We start from the raw sequence: 18,397 nt of genomic DNA, 5'->3' as shown, positions 1-18,397 counted from the left end.
TGCTTGTAAAACACGTGACTATACTAAAAAATGACTAACTGCACATTTGAGTGAACACTGGTATAAAAGATTGTATAGCTTGTATAGCCTGAAGATCTGTTTCCTCTCATAAGAGTAAAGTAGGACCATTCCTTTAATCAACAGTTCTTCCTCTTTACAACCACCCCTTACCGTCTTTTATTTAGGTTTGCCCTTGTTGGTGTTGGATCTGAAGCATCTTCCAAAAAGTTAATGGATCTGTTGCCTAAAAGAGAACTTCACGGTCAGAATCCTGTCGTGACTCCATGCAATAAGCAGTTTCTGAGTCAGTTTGAGATGCAGTCCAGGAAAAGTAAGCAACTCCCTCCGCAGCCTTTTTAAAAAAAATGTACTTCAAGCAGTGTGCTGGCATTTGTTAAATACTATACTTAAGATTTAGTTTATTGGATGAACTTGATTTACTCATTGGCTGTGACTGTGGGCCAATATACTAGAAACCTACTCCTATTCCATTTGTTTCTAGATGTCACAGACCCAACAGTATGCAGCAGTTTGAGAGCTGTCTAGTGCTGCTGTTCTTGTCCTGTCGTCCACATCTTAGAGTTGATGGGGATAGAGAGGCTGATGAGAGCTAGAAAATAGTCATGTACCTCTCTGTGTCTATCTGTGGATCTATGTATCTCATCCATCCGTCTATCATCTATCCATCCACCCATCCATCAATCATCTTATCTGTCTGTCTCTATCAATCATCTATCTGTCGTCTATCAGTCACCTATCATCCATCTACCTATGTCTGTCTGTCTGTCTGTCTATCTATCTATCTATCTATCTATCTATATCAATCATCTATGCTTGGCACCAAGACCTTTTGTTACTTGTTAAGTTAATGTAAAAGAGACTTATTATCATTTTTTTAAAGAGATAAGATGGATGACCCATGTAATTAATTGTTGAACTGGTTGTTTTTAATTTTAGTATTTAAAGCTTAAGTGAAGAATATGTTACATAGCATAAAATGAGTAATATGCTATTGAAATTAAGATTTCTGTTGAAAATTTCTGTCTTGGCTGCTGTAGAGTACTGATATTTTAAAAGCAATGTGTTTATTCAGTGGAAGTACATTTAAACTTGAATATTTTAAGACTTGAAAAAGTATTTAAATAAATATGAATGTTTTCCTAGCCAAGTACTTTGCATAGGCCCAAGGCATCTGAGATTGTTAAATAGTATAAATGAACGTTGAAGTAGTTTCTAATAACACGGTTACAATTCAGAGAACTGTTTTAATAAGTGCTATTTATGAGTATTTGGGTGTTTGCAGCTACACAATCAGGACAAATGTCTGGGGAAGGTAAAGCTGGTCCTCCAGGAGGCAGTTCACGTGCAGCATTCCCACAAGGTGGTAGAGGACGGGGCCGTTTTCCAGGGGCTGTTCCCGGTGGGGACAGATTCCCTGGGCCGGCAGGACCGGGAGGGCCACCTCCACCTTTCCCAGGTAAGACTCACCTTAAGTTTGTCATGGAGCAAACAACATGTCTGCCTAATACCGCTTTTCCTTTTCTCTTTCTCAAGTGATGCATTATTAATGTGACTTACTCTCCTTGTTATGCTATTTTTGGAACCCAGGAAATTTGATCAAGCATCTTGTTAAAGGAACTCGGCCTTTGTTCCTGGAAACTAGGATTCCATGGCATATGGGGCACAGCATAGAGGAAATACCCATTTTTGGCCTAAAAGGTCTTTATTTTTCTCCAAACTTGCTTGACTTATATATAGAATATTTACATCCGTCTTATTTTCTTACCTCTTAAAAAATCCTTTCAAGACCATTTTCCCTTGTTTCACTTTCTAGCTTGGCATCAGAGTAGAATATAAGGTGGGTGATTTCGCTGTAAGAAGTGTGTGTATGCTGAAAGATGGAAAGTATCTCTAGGTGTTAAAGTCTGTTCAAAGTTTTTGTTTTAGTGCTTTTTCTGAATCGTAATTTGAAGTAGTTAAATTTGAGGATATTCTGCACTTGTGTAGTTGTTAGTGGAGCATTACCATATGGGTTTCATTTAAAGAGAGTCATGGTTTCTAAGTTCTGCTGTAGAAGTATAATCTTGGCATGTGATAGTTACACCTTTATTGAAGTGTTTTTCTCCTTTTCTCCTTTATTTTGTAGCTGGACAGACTCCACCACGTCCACCTTTGGGCCCTCCAGGCCCACCTGGTCCCCCAGGCCCTCCACCTCCTGGTCAGGTCCTGCCGCCTCCTCTGGCAGGACCTCCCAATCGAGGAGACCGTCCTCCACCACCAGTTCTTTTTCCTGGACAACCTTTTGGGCAACCTCCATTGGGCCCACTTCCTCCTGGGCCTCCACCTCCAGTTCCAGGCTACGGCCCTCCTCCTGGTCCACCGCCTCCACAGCAGGGACCACCTCCACCTCCAGGCCCCTTTCCACCTCGGCCACCAGGTCCACTTGGGCCTCCCCTCACTCTTGCTCCTCCTCCACATCTTCCGGGACCACCTCCAGGTGCCCCACCACCAGCTCCACATGTGAATCCTGCTTTCTTTCCTCCACCGACTAATAGTGGCATGCCAACATCAGATAGTCGAGGTCCACCACCAACAGACCCGTATGGCCGACCTCCACCATATGATAGGGGTGACTATGGTCCTCCTGGGAGGTAAGTTCAACGTGCAGTAATGAAACTGTTGAGTCAGTAAAAGATAAAGAACTGGGACTGAAATCTATACATTGTAGAAATGTAAGCATAATCTCTGCCCTGCAGAAAGATTAGAGATCTCTAAGCTGCAGGAGTTCAGCCAAAAGACAGTGATGAAGGGACTTTGCTTAGGCTTGATCTGATAGGGAGAATAGCGTTCTCGAATCTGGCCAAGCAACCACTGTCACTGAGGCAAGTGCCAAACCTGTTAGTGTGGAATTGTTTACATTGTTACTAACTTGAGAGCTTTTGTCAAGTAACAATTTAACATTTATTTGTCTTTTGTAGGGAAATGGATACTGCAAGAACACCATTGAGTGAAGCTGAGTTTGAAGAAATCATGAATAGAAATCGGGCCATCTCAAGCAGTGCTATTTCAAGAGCTGTGTCTGATGCCAGTGCAGGTTTGTATATTTGTTTCAGCGTTCATACCCTAACATCACTATTTCTGTTAAGGATAACCCCAAACCTAGGGGCTGGAGAGATGGCTCAGCCAGTAAGAACTAGCTACTCTTCCAGAGGACCCTGGTTTGATGCACAGCCATCTGTTAACTCCAGTTCCTGAGGATCCGAGTTCCTTTTCTGGCTTCTGCTGGCATCAAGTATGCTTGTAGTGCATAGATAAACACACATGCAGTCAAAATACCCTTACACATAAAATAAAATTTAAAATTTAAAAAATCAAAACCCAAAGCTTAAGTGCAGTTTGTGAAGATCGTCCTCTTAACTCTCCATGTAATCTGTATATTCCTAAGTCATTATCTGTCATTTAATTTAGAAGGAAGATACATGGCAATATAGTGGAAAGACCACCAGTTTTAACTTACTATATTGAGATTTAAATGCTAATTGGGGGATGGGGAGATGGCCCTGATTAAGAACACTGGCTGCTAGTACTGGGATCCAGTGTCATCCTCTTTTTTCCTGTGTACCAAACACACTCAATGGTGCACAGACACACAATGCAGGCAAAACATCCATACACATAAAATTTAAAAAAAAAAAAAAAGAAGTACTACCTTTGGGGATTGGAGAGATAGCTTAGGAGTTAAGAGCACTGCCTGCTCCTCCAGAGGATCCAGAATTGATTCCCAGCACCTGTGTGGTAGCTCACAACCACCTATAACTCAAGTTCCAAGGGGTCTGACACCCTCTTTTGGCCTTCATGGGCACCAGTCTTGCTTGTGATGCAAAGACATATGTAGGCAAAACCCTTGTGCACATAAAAAGATTATATATTAACTTTGGTATAATAGTTCAGAGTCCTGAAGATAGCTCATTTAATTCTCATATTTGCAAAATAACTCCCTCTGCGTAACAACAACCAGTTACATTAGCTTCATGATCATGAGACTCTTGCAAATTTCAAAACACTGACCAAAAGTTGTTGCCTATGGTCATCTTAGAAAACACTTTCAAAAAATTGCTTCCCCACTCTTATTCCAAAAGGGTTGGTTTGAAGATCATTTGGAAACAAAGTTTGTTTGCACTATAGTAACCTTTCTCCCCCCCCCCTCCCCCCCCCCCCCCCCGCAGGTGATTATGGGAGTGCTATTGAAACATTGGTGACAGCAATTTCTTTAATTAAACAATCCAAAGTATCTGCAGATGATCGTTGCAAAGTTCTTATTAGTTCTTTGCAAGATTGCCTTCATGGAATTGAGTCCAAGTCATATGGCTCTGGATCAAGGTAAAACTTTCCTGTCTCATGTATTTTTAAAATAGTTCACAAGAACAACAGTGGAACTTGAAAAAATGGGACTCCGATTTTACTGTGTACCCAGCAGTCAGTGGATTTTTTAAATTTATTAATTTATTTATTATTCATACAGAGGAGGGCGCCAGATCTCATTGTAGATGGTTGTGAGCCACCATGTGGTTGCTGGGAATTGAACTCAGGACCCCTGGAAGAGGAGTCAGTGCTCTTAACCTCTGAGCCATCTCTCCAGCCCAAGAGTGGATTTTTTAATTAACTCTAAATGGCATGTTGGTGCTTCCTGAAATCCTTCAAGGTGTCTACTTAGAATAAAATTATATGCAAGGAATTCTATGGCTTCTGTTTGCTCTTAGATGAACTATACACAAGCACATTGTGTGATGTGATCTCTTCCTTGACTCTGATTACTCATCTCCTCCCTGGTCATTGTTCTCGTGGTCTCTTCTCGTGGGCACACCAAGCCTTGACCCCCTCACTGATAATTGTGCTTTCCTGAAACCATCTCATTCTTTTTTCCCTCCCCTGTACATTGTCTTTATTTTTCATGTTTCTACTTAATCCAGTCTGTTGTGTTCTATTTCTTTTATATTACTTACTACGATCATGTATTTTTCATTATTGATGCTCATTTCTTACTGAACACATGTTGAATGATGACAGGGGCCCTAGTTATTAAGCATTACTTGATACAGGATGTTTTTTGAAAGAGGGAATAAATAAATGAATGAATGTGTGGTAATCTATTTTGTAATAGATAACAGCTTTATTTTAGGTTGATTTATTTTAATGTGTATGAATGTTTTGCTTCATGAATGTACTCCACACGTGTGCTAGTGGCAGAGGTAGTCAAAGAGAACACAGAGTCCCCTAGAACTTGAGTTAGGATAGCTGTGAGGGTTGTGAGTCATCATGTGGGAGCTGGGAATCAAACCTTGGCCCTCTGCAAGAGCAACAGTGCTCTTACCACTCAGCTGTCTTTTCAGCCCTTGTAATACATTAACAAAGTTTTTAAAAGGTTACTTTTAAAGCATTTTTATGAATCTTAAAATTTTATGTGTTTTGGGAGATGTTTAATCTTCACATGATATTTTCTCTTTTGAGACAGAGTCTCTCACAATGTAGACCAGCCTGGCCTTGAACTTACAGAGTTCAGCCTGCCTCTGCATTCTGATTACATTCAGTCACATTTTTAATATTTTGATTTCATGTGTGTGGGTGTTTTTTTTGCCTGCATGTGTAGCTGGTTTCCATGCATCCTGGGTGTCCACAGAGGCAGGGCCTTGGATTCCCCAGAACTAAAGTTGGAGATAGTTGTGAGCCACTATGTGGGTTCTGAGAATTGAACCCGGGTCCTCTGGAAGAGCAGCTGGTGTTTTTAACTCCTGAGAAAGAAATTTGTATTGGACACAGTCTTACTTTGTTATTACCTTTTGGGCTCTGTTTAAGAATCTCCATATCTGAACAAGTTTGTCATAACTAGCGACCATATCATGCATGTCTTCTTTGTGAGGACATCTAGTTTGATCAGGAGCTTGACACTTAATATTTAAGTTTAGTTCCCTGGTTAAGAAATTACATGTAAAAGAATTCTTACATAAACTAATGGAATTATTATGAACTTTGGCTATGATTTGGGCTTTTAAGATATGATGGCTGGGGTTGGGGGTTTAGCTCAGTGGTAGAGCAGTTGCCAAGCAAGCACAAGGCCCTGGGTTGGGTCCTCAGCTCTGAAAAAAAAAAAAAAAAAGATGATGGCAAAGTTAACATAAATTTCTTTTCTTTTTTTCATGGGTTCTTAATGTAAACCTAGCTAGTAAAATTAGCAACTTCAGCATGACTTTTTCATTTTTACCCCCCCCCTCTCCACTCCCCGAGCTGAGGACCAAACCCAGGGCCTTGAGCTTGCTAGGCAAGCGCTCTACCACTGAGCTAAATCCTCAACCCTCATTTTTACCTTTTTACTTAAAGGAGCAATGTCCAAATTGCCTGTTAGCATCATTGCTCTCACACTTGGGGTCTGTTACTAAGTAATCTAAGGATTATTCAGGCATAAGCACAGGCATTGCTGTGATACTTGAGACAGATACTGAATAATTAATTAGTGGGTACCCTAGACAGGCATGGTTCACAGTGCAGGCAAGAAGGATCAAGATGATAAAAGATTTCATCATGATTGTCACAATGTAGTGGCTTGGGTTTAGAACCCTGACTAGGGCTGCATGGGAAAGAGGAGAGGACAGGCATTTCAGGATCAGGAAGGGTCTGCTGCCGCTGGAACCTGGCACCCCTGTGTTTGTATTATTGCAATTACTGCGAGGGGCTAGCTAGTCCAAGTAGGCCTCTGTAGAGTAGTGGTTGCAGTCTAAAAACATACCGGAAGAAGGTGCTTTTGTTAGTCCTTACACACACTGAGCAGTTCATCGTAACACTCATAATGGGACACCTAACGGGAGCTTGCCATCCCTCTTGAGCCTGACCTGTGTGAGAACCTTCTTTCCCCACATAACCATGATCATGTCAGCAATACACATTCATTCAGAACTTCATTCACTTGGGACTTCCTCTTCTCCTACAGCTAATCAGAATAGCATAAAAGTGTTTTATTTCTGAAATTTTAATTTAATATTTTCAGACTGGTTGACAACTATATTGAATGTCTTATGGAGAGCATTAATCCAGTAATTTTTTTTAGAAGACGTGAACGATCAAGAGAAAGGGACCATAGTAGATCACGGGAAAAGAGTCGGCGTCATAAATCTCGGAGTAGAGATCGCCATGATGATTATTACAGAGAGAGAAGCAGAGAGCGAGAGAGACACAGGGATCGGGATCGGGACCGAGACCGGGAGCGTGACCGAGAGCGAGAATACCGTCACCGTTAGAAGGTGGGCATTCCTTTTTACTAGTATATTTAGTATGTGTGTGTTATTAACAGTGATTATAACTCCAAGGCTGTTGTTTATGCAGTAAATATACCTACATTTTAAGTGGTCCAAGTACTTGTTCTGATTTAATCTTCTGGAAACATCTGAAAACAGGTAAGCCATCACAGGTAAAAGATTTTGACCTTTTTTCCCTTGAATATTGTATTCTGTGACTTTTAGATTTCAGATTGTTTGTGGTCTTAAAGCAAGAAAAATAATCAAGAGGACTCATTGTGTACTTCTAAAATTTACAAATTGGGATTCTTGTAATCACATTCATTGTTTGCATGTGATTTAAAATACTTAGAAACACCAGGGGGTTGTTTCAGATATGAATAGTATGTGCTTGGATTTTAAAAAATGAAGTTTCTATTCTTTCTCCTTTGAACTAACTTGATTTGTCCCTGAAACTTTTTAAGAAAATCTAACGCTATAATAGGTTATACTACAAAAAGATGTTTTTCCAGCATTGACAAGAACTTTTTCCCTTGAAAAAACTACTTTTTAGAAGAAACAATTCTGGGATTTGATTTATTATTTTTTTAAAGGAGTATTATTATTTTTTTAATTTGCAAAGAAGGTGTACAGTGGGTTCAGGGTACATATCTAAAAACGTTAAATTATGCCAAGCCATACATCCCAAGTTAGAAATAACTGGAAATAATTTTCTTTGATGTTTCATTCATAAGCCATAATCATTGTCTTTTTTTCTGTATTTTAAAATTTTGTGTACATTTTTTTTCATAAAGTAGAATGAATTGTCTGTTTATGCTTCATTTTTCCATGTAATTTTATTTTATATCTGTGAACAGTGTTTACTCATGAAGAGTGGGAAGGAGCACTGGGAATCTTTGCATGTGACAGGTTCTTCTGTAAACACCTTTGCTCCATATATTGATGGCATAGTTCAGTGTTGGCAATTCCAACAAATCCTCTATACGGAAAACCTTAATAGAACCTTATTGAAAATCCAGTTCTGAAAATTGTTAATATTTGTAATTGGCTTTATTGTATATGTAATTTTATGACAGCAGTTTTAAACATCACACACACACCCCCCGAACAAAAGGTGTTTTTTTTTTTTTTTTTTTTTTGGTTTTTTGAGACAGGGTTTCTCTGTGTAGCTTTGTGCCTTTCCTGGAACTCATTCTGTAGCCAGGCTGGCCTTGAACTCACAGAGATCCGCATGGCTCTGCCTCTCAAGTGCTGGGATTAAAGGCGAGTGCCACCACCGCCCGGAGTCTGTCTAATTTTTATGGAACATAAGAGTTACCACTCTTGCTGTTTAAGGGCTTTTTAAGTGAGAAAGCCTATTTTAATACTTTCTCTTACATTTTTGAATATTCCTTTGAATATTTATCATAACATTTTTATTAGTTTTATGTTGTATTAAAATTTTTAATTCTCAAAACATTTATATACTAGTTTTAAAATTATTAAAATTGGTACTATTTGAATATAAAAATTGAATGTTGTGTCATAAAATCTAAACTAAATTTTAAATGAAGTTTTTTTATTCCTTGTAAAGATCCCTTAAGATGGATTCTGGCCAGACTATTACTTGAAATGTCTAATTCTCTGTCATTTGATAAGGTAGAAGTTCTAAAGCTGTATTTTATATTTATATATATTTTTTTATTTTAAACTTTTACCAACTATCTTACAGTTACCAAAGATATGATAGAGAAACTTGGATACATTTTCATTAGTTCAGTGTGCCCATCAAGGGGCCTCTAACCCAGTTCACATGTAGAGTTAATTAGTGGCAGTTTTCTTTTGGGTCTTCATAAAATGAATTCAGTAAACCAAGTATGTTCCTTGTGAATTTTTACATACTTTGAATTTATACTCCAGTCAAGAGTATACACCTAAATATATCATGATTTGAGTTCTATGTCTTTCAGACACTTATCTACGATTTCCTAGTGTGTAGTTGTTGACATTTTTTGCAATTAATGATGTACCATACCCCAAATCCCATGTTTTGTTTGTACATTAATCAGAATTGAGTTGTAATATTGTTGTGTGCCTTCATCCAAGCAAAATTTTACAAAAGCCTTTCCAGTAGTGGGTCGGGGGAGATGTCTTCCTGGATTATTGTACCTTTGCTATATGCCAAGCAGTATTTATTGTGGAAGTAGATGTAAGAGGGTGGGGGTTGGGAGTAAATACATATATTTGAGTGCAAACTTATTTGAAAATTTTATTACCTTATAAGGTCTGTTGACCTCTTTAGAAGTTTTTAAATATGAGTCCTTTTGAACTTTCATGTGAATCTTAAATGGAATAAGAAGTGCTTCAACAATGAAGTAAATATCAGTCTTTGTATAAGTTAATAATGTAATGCACTGTCAAGTGATGGTGGTGGGTAAGGGCAGGTTCTGGAAACTTGATGTTGGCAGCTGTTAATGTCTGTCCCATCCTAAGTTCTTTTTTTGTGTTTGAACTGTTGGGTAATGTTAATTGCATTCTCATTTGGAAAATGTATTAGTTTTTCTAATAGCATTTCATATCCAAGTTAAAATAGGTAATAATACTTCAATGAGAAAAATAACAGTTCTGTAAATTTTGGTGTAAATGCATTGTGCTTCAGATTCTGTAATTTTTGCCTCTATTCTCAGACCACTCTGAGCAAAATAGAAGGTGTAAGGTTGTGTTCTTACAGAAATGTTACTGTTACAGTTATAGTGGGGTTCCTTTCTCTAGACTGTGTCCATCTAACCGCTTGTTTAGAACAGCCCTGCTCAGGAGTTTGTGTATTGAAGAATAATGAAAGTGAATTCTTTTCCTAGATTCTTTTTCTTCAGGCTTCTCTTTCTAATTGATGAGATTTATCATGTTCTCAAATGATTACATTTCTTTACTAAGTACTGTGTTTGGAGTCTGGGTTCATAAGTAACTGTAAGAGTATGGCCATGTGGTTACTTCTGGCATAAATGTCATGAACTTGAATTTAATTACATTAGGATACTTGTGTTGCTTATTAGATTGTTATAGCTTTGTGTTAATTTGGGTGAAAGCCCAAAGAAAACATTTCTTTTATATTAAGATGTTTCATCTTCTTAGGGGTGTTATGTTGAGGCTTTTGTGAAAATTCTTTTCATTGCTTGGTGAATGGTAACTGACTGTTAACAAGAATTTACAATTATTTCTAAAACTCCTAGGTCATTTGTTACCTGCCTAGTATTCCCAGCCTTGTTTTCCCATATATCTCAACTGCTGTGCTTTATCTTGATATGCTGGCTCTTATTTCTCCTCTGATTTCTCATATTTTTAGTATTTGAAAAGTCTGTCTGCTACACAGTGTCTTACTTGAAGTGACAAGAGAGGGCAGGAAGTGATCCCTTGGATGTATGTGTAGTGTGTTTTGCTCACTGTGGTTTAAGAATATAGTTTTGTTTATAAATAATTAATGTTTGTCTTGAAGAAATTGAATGCCAATGTGAGTCACCTTGCTCTCACCTTCATCTCAGTGTGAAATTCTACCATTGTTGAGTTTGTAGAGTGGAGTGTTTTGAATAAGTATTATTTGTTTTAAATGAATATTCAGTAAGAGAAGAGTGCCATTCATGTTATCCAAATTAATGTTTTTGCTTTCTGTGGTTAACAAGTTCTAACTTTTGACAGTAGGTGAATTCTAAATAGCAGCTTATTTTGAAATGTCCCTATCTTTTGGGTGTCTCTTTTTGACCGAAGCCTATTTTCTTTCTTTTTCTTTTTTGTGATGGAGCTTCTTTCCACCATGTAGTCAGTTGCATAGAACACACCTTATTGTGTATTTTATAGAGTAGTAAAATGCTTTAGTTGAAATGGGGTAAGTATGATTGATGTTCAGCGAAAAACAGGAAAATATAAACTGTTTGATAGCTAGAAACTTTTTGTGAACATCTGTAATAAACAGAGTCTTTTGTTTTGTTTTGTTTTGTTTTGCCGGAGCTGAGGACCGAACTCAGGGCCTTGCGCTTGCTAGGCAAGCACTAGGCAAGCGCTCTACCACTGAGCTAAATCCCCAACCCCAGAGTTGTTTTTATATACAGTGTTCTAGTCAGTATAAGGAGAAACTTCAGATAAGTTTAGATGCTTCTATTGCCTACCTCATCCCCATTCCTCATTAAAGAGAACTTTTCAGATACAGAAGGTTAAATCTTACCTATTTTAAAGTATTGCCTTTCTCAAATTATGGGAGCATCCTTTTTGATTCAGCACATTAATATGAAAACCTGTAAGAGCTGGGTGTGGTAGTGCACACCTGTGACCTCAGCACCTTAAGAGACAATGCAGGCCAGCCTGGTTTACATGTGGAGTTTCAGGCTGGCCAGCCCTCTATACTGAGACCTTGTTTCAGAAATAAAAACAAGCAGGCAATATAAAAACTTAGGAGAATCCTATCACATATTCAAATGCTTTACTTAAAAAGATAAAATTTTCCATGAGTTTCAAAATACAAATAATAGCAAGTTTGCATATCTAAGTCACACTCAATTTAAGTTGTTAGTAAGGTTTGATAGTACATTATCTCGGAATGTAGGTCTTTTCCTGTGTTGGAACATACTGCTTGCTTTAGCTTGCAGATTTTAGTTTAGCTGTAGTTTCATTGTCTTCATTTAACAGCTGTTTACATAGGTTCCTTTTATAACTGACAGCTAAAGCAAATAATTGTGTGCCTTCCACAGTACAGATTTGATCAAATGCTATTTTGAACATATGGGCATTGAATGTATTGTTACTTCTAACCTTTTTGATATCTTTGTTTATGTAGATGTCTATTTAGACATTTGAGACTATAATATGGAATTGGATTACTGGAAATGGGTTGTATTGCCTTCAAATTTTGCTTCCGTTTGAGATTGTAAAATTTGTGTTTATGTAAAGTGTTTAGAACTAGAAATAAAAGTTTCTAGACTATTCCCTAAATTTTATGTCTGTATGGTGAAATTATAAAATTCATTAATTAGACCTATCTATAAAATATAATGTAGCAAAAGATGAGTTCATTAGTCCCGCACAACTGTGTGTATTGTGACCTCACAAACAAGATTTCCTGTATAAAAGTAGTAAAGTTTCCTTTAGGGTCATGGTAATATGTACCTGTGGCTTTTTGGAAGATTGATTTTCTTTCCTTGCCCCCAACCCCCACACTGTCACTTTAAATAATTTTTCTCAGTGATTCATCCTTCATCATTTACAACACAATAAAAGTATTAGGAAAGATAGCATTCCTTTTTTTAGTAGGATTTATGAATTTCCCTGCAATCTTTAGTAGCTTAAAACATGTGCTTTGTTGTTTTCTAAATGCCTTATTGTTTAAAAAATTCACTAGTGCTGAGAGTGTCATGTTCAGGAGGTCATAGGCTTTAGCATGTGTGAAGTCATGGATTCATTCTCAGCATCAACTCCAGAAAACAAACAGAAACCTACCAGCATTGTAACTTGTAAAATAAATCGTTTGAAAATAGACATTATAGTTTCTTTCTGTTAAATAATTTCTCTATGTAACCTCCTCAACGGAACAGGAAGTGAAAGCAGAAAAGGTGATACTATAAATAGCTTAACTGTGTCTTTAACAGTTCAGATGTCTGGAAAGCATTTAGATGAGAAAACCCTCTCCTCTGTACTTTTAAGATTGAAGTTTTTATTAGGAAGTATGAATATGTGTGTGTATACTGATACTCTTAAGACTCATCCAAAGAAAATTGAACACAAAATTTACAGTGTCACAAAAATTATTTCTAATTATAAAGCAAAGGATCTTTTAAAACTTTTATGACTGAATGCCATTAAACACTGTATGCTTTTGAAAAATATTAAAGTACCCGTTTAGTATTTCTATTTTAAATATTTGATATTTCAGTGATCATTTTTTAAATTAATGTTCTGTTTTGGATTTACATATATATATTACATATATATATATATATATATATTCCTGACACTATAGTATCAATTTTATTGATGACTTCCCCTTTCCATCTTTATGTGAGTTCTCAATTAAATTTATCATTGTAGATTCCCATTAGTTTGTGTTTGGTTAGTTGATACAGGTGAAATAGAATGAAAGTAATGTCTCAGATTTGTATTATGTCTAAAGATTTGTATGTGGATGTCATATTTAATGTCCGTGCTGAGGTATTTATTTATAAATTTTGTAACATGGAACACCATTGATTTATAACAGATTGGCACAAGTTCATGTATGCTGTCAAATACAGTTAATTTGTAAATTTCATTGCATTTTATATTCAGTTCAGCATTTGTTATATGAATTGATGTGTGGTTGAATGAAAAATAGATACATTCAAATCCAAGCATTTTCCCATTTATTTTGTAGTGTGCATATTTTAGAAAATGATTTATGACTGTTCTCATCATCACAGAAACAGTAGCTGCTGTATTTTCATTTGTTACTGTATTTTTTTTCTTTCAAAAATTCACATACATTGTACAAAAGAATGGTCTTCATATGGCAATCACTGAATTTCAAAGGTAGTAATATGTAAAAAGAATGAAATGAGAATTTCTCATTTTGAATTTGTGAATTAGGAGTATTTCTCCACCATGCAAGCAGCTACTGTTTGAACTCCTTTTTATTTTGTGTTAGAATACCTAACAGTGAGTAGATGCACGACTTGTGTATGTATAGCTAAGCCAACATTTTTCTGTGTATTCTGGGGAATAGCAAAATCTACATCACCAATTTTGACACATTACAGCTGAAGGAAGAGGAACAGCTTCCAAGACAAAACAGTCTTCATGGGGAAAGTGACGCTTGTCCAGCAGTTTGCTTCTTGTGATTGAACTGAACCTGTAAGGATTCATGGATAAACTGAACAGGAATAGATCTGAATAAAGCAAATCTGCATACATGGTAACCAGTAGCTCTACTTTTATTTTTTTATGTTGCTTAACTGTTTTATTTGAAGGAAACCTGTGTGATTTAAAAAGTTAATAGCTTTTGCAACTTTATTACTGGTTATATATATTTGGCCATTATAATGTGCAAGCAATTGGAAAAACAATTCAAGTAAATGCTTGTTTTTATAGTAGTTTGTTCTTGTTAAAAATGTTCATATGATAATGTCTGTAAACAGCACCACTTTGATTACAATAGATGTAGTGTTGTAATAAACTGTTTAATGGGGCTGATGTGTAAAGCTGTTCAAGTTATTTGATGTTTACACCTCAGGGAAAGTCTTGTGTTCAGCAATATCTAAAGATAATGTTACTATGACAACATTTTTACTGTCCTTTAAGAAAAGCATTGCAATAGGTGTTGGGATATGCATCAATCTAATCTTGCGTTCAGTGAATTAAACATAACCAATTAAGTGTCTCTTGCCCTTGATTTTGATATTAGAGTAGGTGATTACATGGATATTTAATATTTCTATATTCTGCTTTTCTAGCTGTTTTTACCTAGTTAGCTTGTGATTTTGCTGAATGGTATGTAAACTTGTAAAAACTGAAATTTGGCAGATAGAGCAATCCAGTCAATGTGTTAGGGGGTAAAATTTGAGGTTGTAACATTTTTGGTAAAGACTCATGTATTAGCTACAGTAGTGCAGCTTAATTACACCCCAGATATTCTGAAACAATTAAGTGTGAACTGCTAGCTCTCATTAAGAGAGATTTTGATAATTCTGATTTGATACAGTAATTTACTGCTTAATGCTGATGGTGCCGTAGGCAGTGTAAATACAACCATACAGCAGATAAATGTGAGTAAAGAAAGCCCTAGCATTCTACTTGATAGAGAGTCTGAAGGGTCTGATGTTTATTAACATTGGGTTGTATTCTTCAGTGTGAGTAATGGGAGATTATAGTTACACCCTTTCTTCATGGTTCAAGGGATTCTATGTATATTTCTGTAACCTTGTTGATTCATGCTTGATTAGTTAGTTAATCAGCTGATTTTTTTTTTAAGCCAGCCTTAATAAAAGGCTGTATGAAAAGCATCTGGCTAGCATGTGTTCTGCAAAATTAGCAGAGGCAGACTGTCAACTTGATTACCTATTTTTATAGGAAGTTTAAAACCTGAAATACTAAAGAAATTTGAAAAAATCAAATTTTAAGCTAATTTGTTTTAAAAATATTTCAAAGATCTTATGAGAGATCTGTGGATAGTACGCATTGGCTTTTAATGTTTGTCTAAATTTAAGGGCAATGCTTAAGGTATTTATGTACCATAGATAGAGATAATGTGCAGCTCAAGATTTGCACTGCTGTTTATTAGTTTTATCTTGTCTGCTTTTAAAGTACTCAACATTAGTTTCAAAATACCCTTACCACTGCCAGTTCATTTAAGAACATTTTGTGAGCAGAGTATTTTTGCAGGAGATCATTGGTGTTTACTAGAACTGTTAGCTCTCAGAAATGATTTTTCTTAAGTGTTTAATCTTGTTTAAATGCAAGTTGCCTTTTAATTTGAGAGTTGTATCAAAATCTGTTTTCTTGTTTTGTGTATAGGTATTGTTAAGTTTTTGTGATTTTTTTTTTTTTTTTTAAATTTGGTTAGCTTTTTTAATAGTTAATTATAATGCCCTAATGTGAAGACATTTGGACATACATATGTTTACAAGGGAAATTAGTTAATAGTAAGATTAAAAGGTAAGTAAAATGTCCATGAGATAAATTTTCTCTGAACACTTTTAAAATGGAATCACAAATACATATACTTGAAATGAAACTGGAGATTTTGTACTAATTTTAACCCTTCACTCCCTTTTCTTTTTTTTTAATCAGTGGAACCCTTTAATTACTCCCTTTATGTCCCCCTTCTCCTTGCTTGGCTTATTTCATTAAGTGACTTTGGTGGCAGATAGTGTGAGTGTAATAGAGTTGTTTGCTGCTGTAGTCAATTATTTTAAGTGTTGTCAGGAAGAAACAAATAAACTTTAGTTTGACATATTTGGCAAAGTCTCCTACCTAATAACACATGAATGTATAGCAGTAAAAGTCAAAGTCACAAACCTTGTTTTATTTGTCAAAGCCCTCGTGTTGTCTAGGAGCCGGCGTTATTTGAAAACTTGTTTTTAATGTGTAAAAAAACAATCCAAAGAGATAAGTCTTTGCAAAGACACCAAATAAATGAATAAATAAATAAGCAGGAAAGAAAGAGTCGGGAGGAGTGCGGGCTCTTAGAATTAGAATTCATGGGGTGGCGGTGGAAACACGCTTGCATTTCCCGGTCCTAGCGTTGACCAGTGGTGTGGTCACATTCCTTGTCACTGGCAGTACAGTTAGAGATGCGTGCTAAAGCACCCACGGGAGGAAGTTCTCCCGGAGCAGCACTTTGAACTCATTATACTCTTTGAAGTAAAGGAAATATGTTTGTAGAAACAATATTTCAGTGTCAATTTACAAGTGTTTATGTTTTGTCAGTTTTCAGCAAGATTTCAAGTAACTTGCCATAGCTATTGATCATGTATGTTAGCCTGTTAAATGGCTCCTTTACCTAGAATATTCTTAAGCAGTTAACTACAGTTTGGAATTCACAAATAATGTGTAGCTTAAGATATTATTTTTCATTTGATTCTCCTATGGAGAATGTTGCTTTAGTAAAGTCACTTCTAAAAATAAATGTGGAGGTTTTAATGAGCATTATGTGACATTTTATGGTGAAAGGGAATTGTTGGAAAGGGTAAGACTGTTTCCCTGTGTGTTGAAATGTGCCAATAACCTAAGTACATTCTGTTTCATACAATGAGATGCTCCTGCAAGGCTCTTCTGTTGGCCTGCTCTTGACATTCTCGCTGTTACCCAGATGGTCATTGCTATCTGTATCTTACAAGTCCCAGTGTTGGGCTTTAAGCTTCAGCTTGAGTTATTTTAAGAGGAAGTTTGTTCTGATTCTTTCCTAGAATACAGTGTTGAGATTCTTGCTATTGCACAGATAATGAGTTTTCAGTTTTATTCACGAAGCTCATTTGCATCCCACAGCCCTCTGTAAATGTTCCCCAGTTGTTTGTACTTACTAAATGCACGCTTATCCATTGTACATACTAGACATTCTTTTGTGCTAAAATATATTAAGTAGGATTTTTGTAGCAAAGCATTCTATTTTTATGTTCTTGTATGTGTTAACATTAATCTTCAGTTTGAACACTGGTGAATTTATTTTTTAGCAACTTGACTCCTGGAAGCCTTAGACTAATTTTAAAATAAACATTCAACCAAAAATTATGAATTTTTTGAGATGTGGCCTTATATATGGTATTTCTTGTGTTCATAATGTGATTTTATTTTTAAATTTAGATTTTATTTAAATCAAGATTTAGAATTAGTTTCATTTTAAGTCAAAATAGAAAATGTATTAAGCGTCTAGGCTTCTGGGAGGAAGTTCTTATGCTCTTCTTTCTTGGCATTAGAAAGAAGCAATATGAATTTATGAATATTCAAAATATTCAGGCCATTGTGTTATATTCAGATTGGTTTAGCTTGGTTTTAACCCAGTGTTTCTTTAAAGTTCCAGGTTGTTGGCATTCATTGAGTATACAGCTACTATGGTTTTATATGGGATGTATGAACTCTTGGTTACATACAGCCAGATTTCAGTGTTTTAAAGACTTCCTGTTCCATTAATTATATTGTAATGGGAGGCTTTTAAAATATTAGGTAAAGTTTAATTGAAGTCACACAAATCTTGAATGGCATCTGTGGATAGGAAATACTGTGAGGAGTTTTTCACCTTTAAAACTACCATGGGAGGAATTACAGTCACTTCATAATTGGACAGGCTCTTCATTTTAGTATAAACATTTCATTTCAAAGGTGTATTTTTTGCCACACTGTTACAGCATAACACTTATCAGCATTTCTGTATGCAAATTATTTTAAAATACAGTGATAAATTCATGTTTGTTTATTTTTTTTACCTTGGAAATTGTAGTACTCAGGTGGTATTTAATGGAAAATGATCCTTTGTGGTGAATCATAATGTATTTTGAGGATTGCCTCTATAATAACATTTATGACTTTAGCCTTAAAAAGGTCCATTATTTCTTCCTTTGCATCCCATGGTGTATTAGCAAAGTAGTTTACAGCCCAGCACAGCCTTACAAAGTTGTTTT

General features: G+C 36.1%; 1 protein-coding gene across 5 annotated transcripts in view; it reads left to right on the top strand.

Moving 5' to 3' along the window:
• Nucleotides 1–17,510, top strand: part of Cpsf6 (cleavage and polyadenylation specific factor 6) — a 30,595-nt gene extending 13,085 nt beyond the window's left edge. The window contains exons 4-11 of one of the 5 annotated variants that reach the window (XM_036169498.1): nt 186–331; nt 1,304–1,477; nt 1,609–1,719; nt 2,147–2,651; nt 2,979–3,094; nt 4,227–4,380; nt 7,103–7,292; nt 14,042–17,510. In XM_036169498.1, the coding sequence (XP_036025391.1) occupies nt 186–331; nt 1,304–1,477; nt 1,609–1,719; nt 2,147–2,651; nt 2,979–3,094; nt 4,227–4,380; nt 7,103–7,289 (1,393 nt within the window). In that variant the 3' untranslated portion in view covers nt 7,290–7,292; nt 14,042–17,510. Of the gene's footprint in view, nt 1–185; nt 332–1,303; nt 1,478–1,608; nt 1,720–2,146; nt 2,652–2,978; nt 3,095–4,226; nt 4,381–7,099; nt 7,293–7,374; nt 8,394–14,041 lie in introns of those variants that run through there. The other 4 variants (XM_036169496.1, XM_036169497.1, XM_036169501.1 and 1 more) reach the window with 4 other exon arrangements.
• Nucleotides 17,511–18,397: the final 887 nt, after the last annotated feature.

The sequence above is a fragment of the Onychomys torridus genome, chromosome 20 (genome assembly GCF_903995425.1).
Source record: "Onychomys torridus chromosome 20, mOncTor1.1, whole genome shotgun sequence".
In the NCBI taxonomy this organism is placed as follows: Eukaryota; Metazoa; Chordata; class Mammalia; order Rodentia; family Cricetidae; genus Onychomys; species Onychomys torridus.
This window is presented reverse-complemented; position numbering and strand designations above follow the sequence as displayed.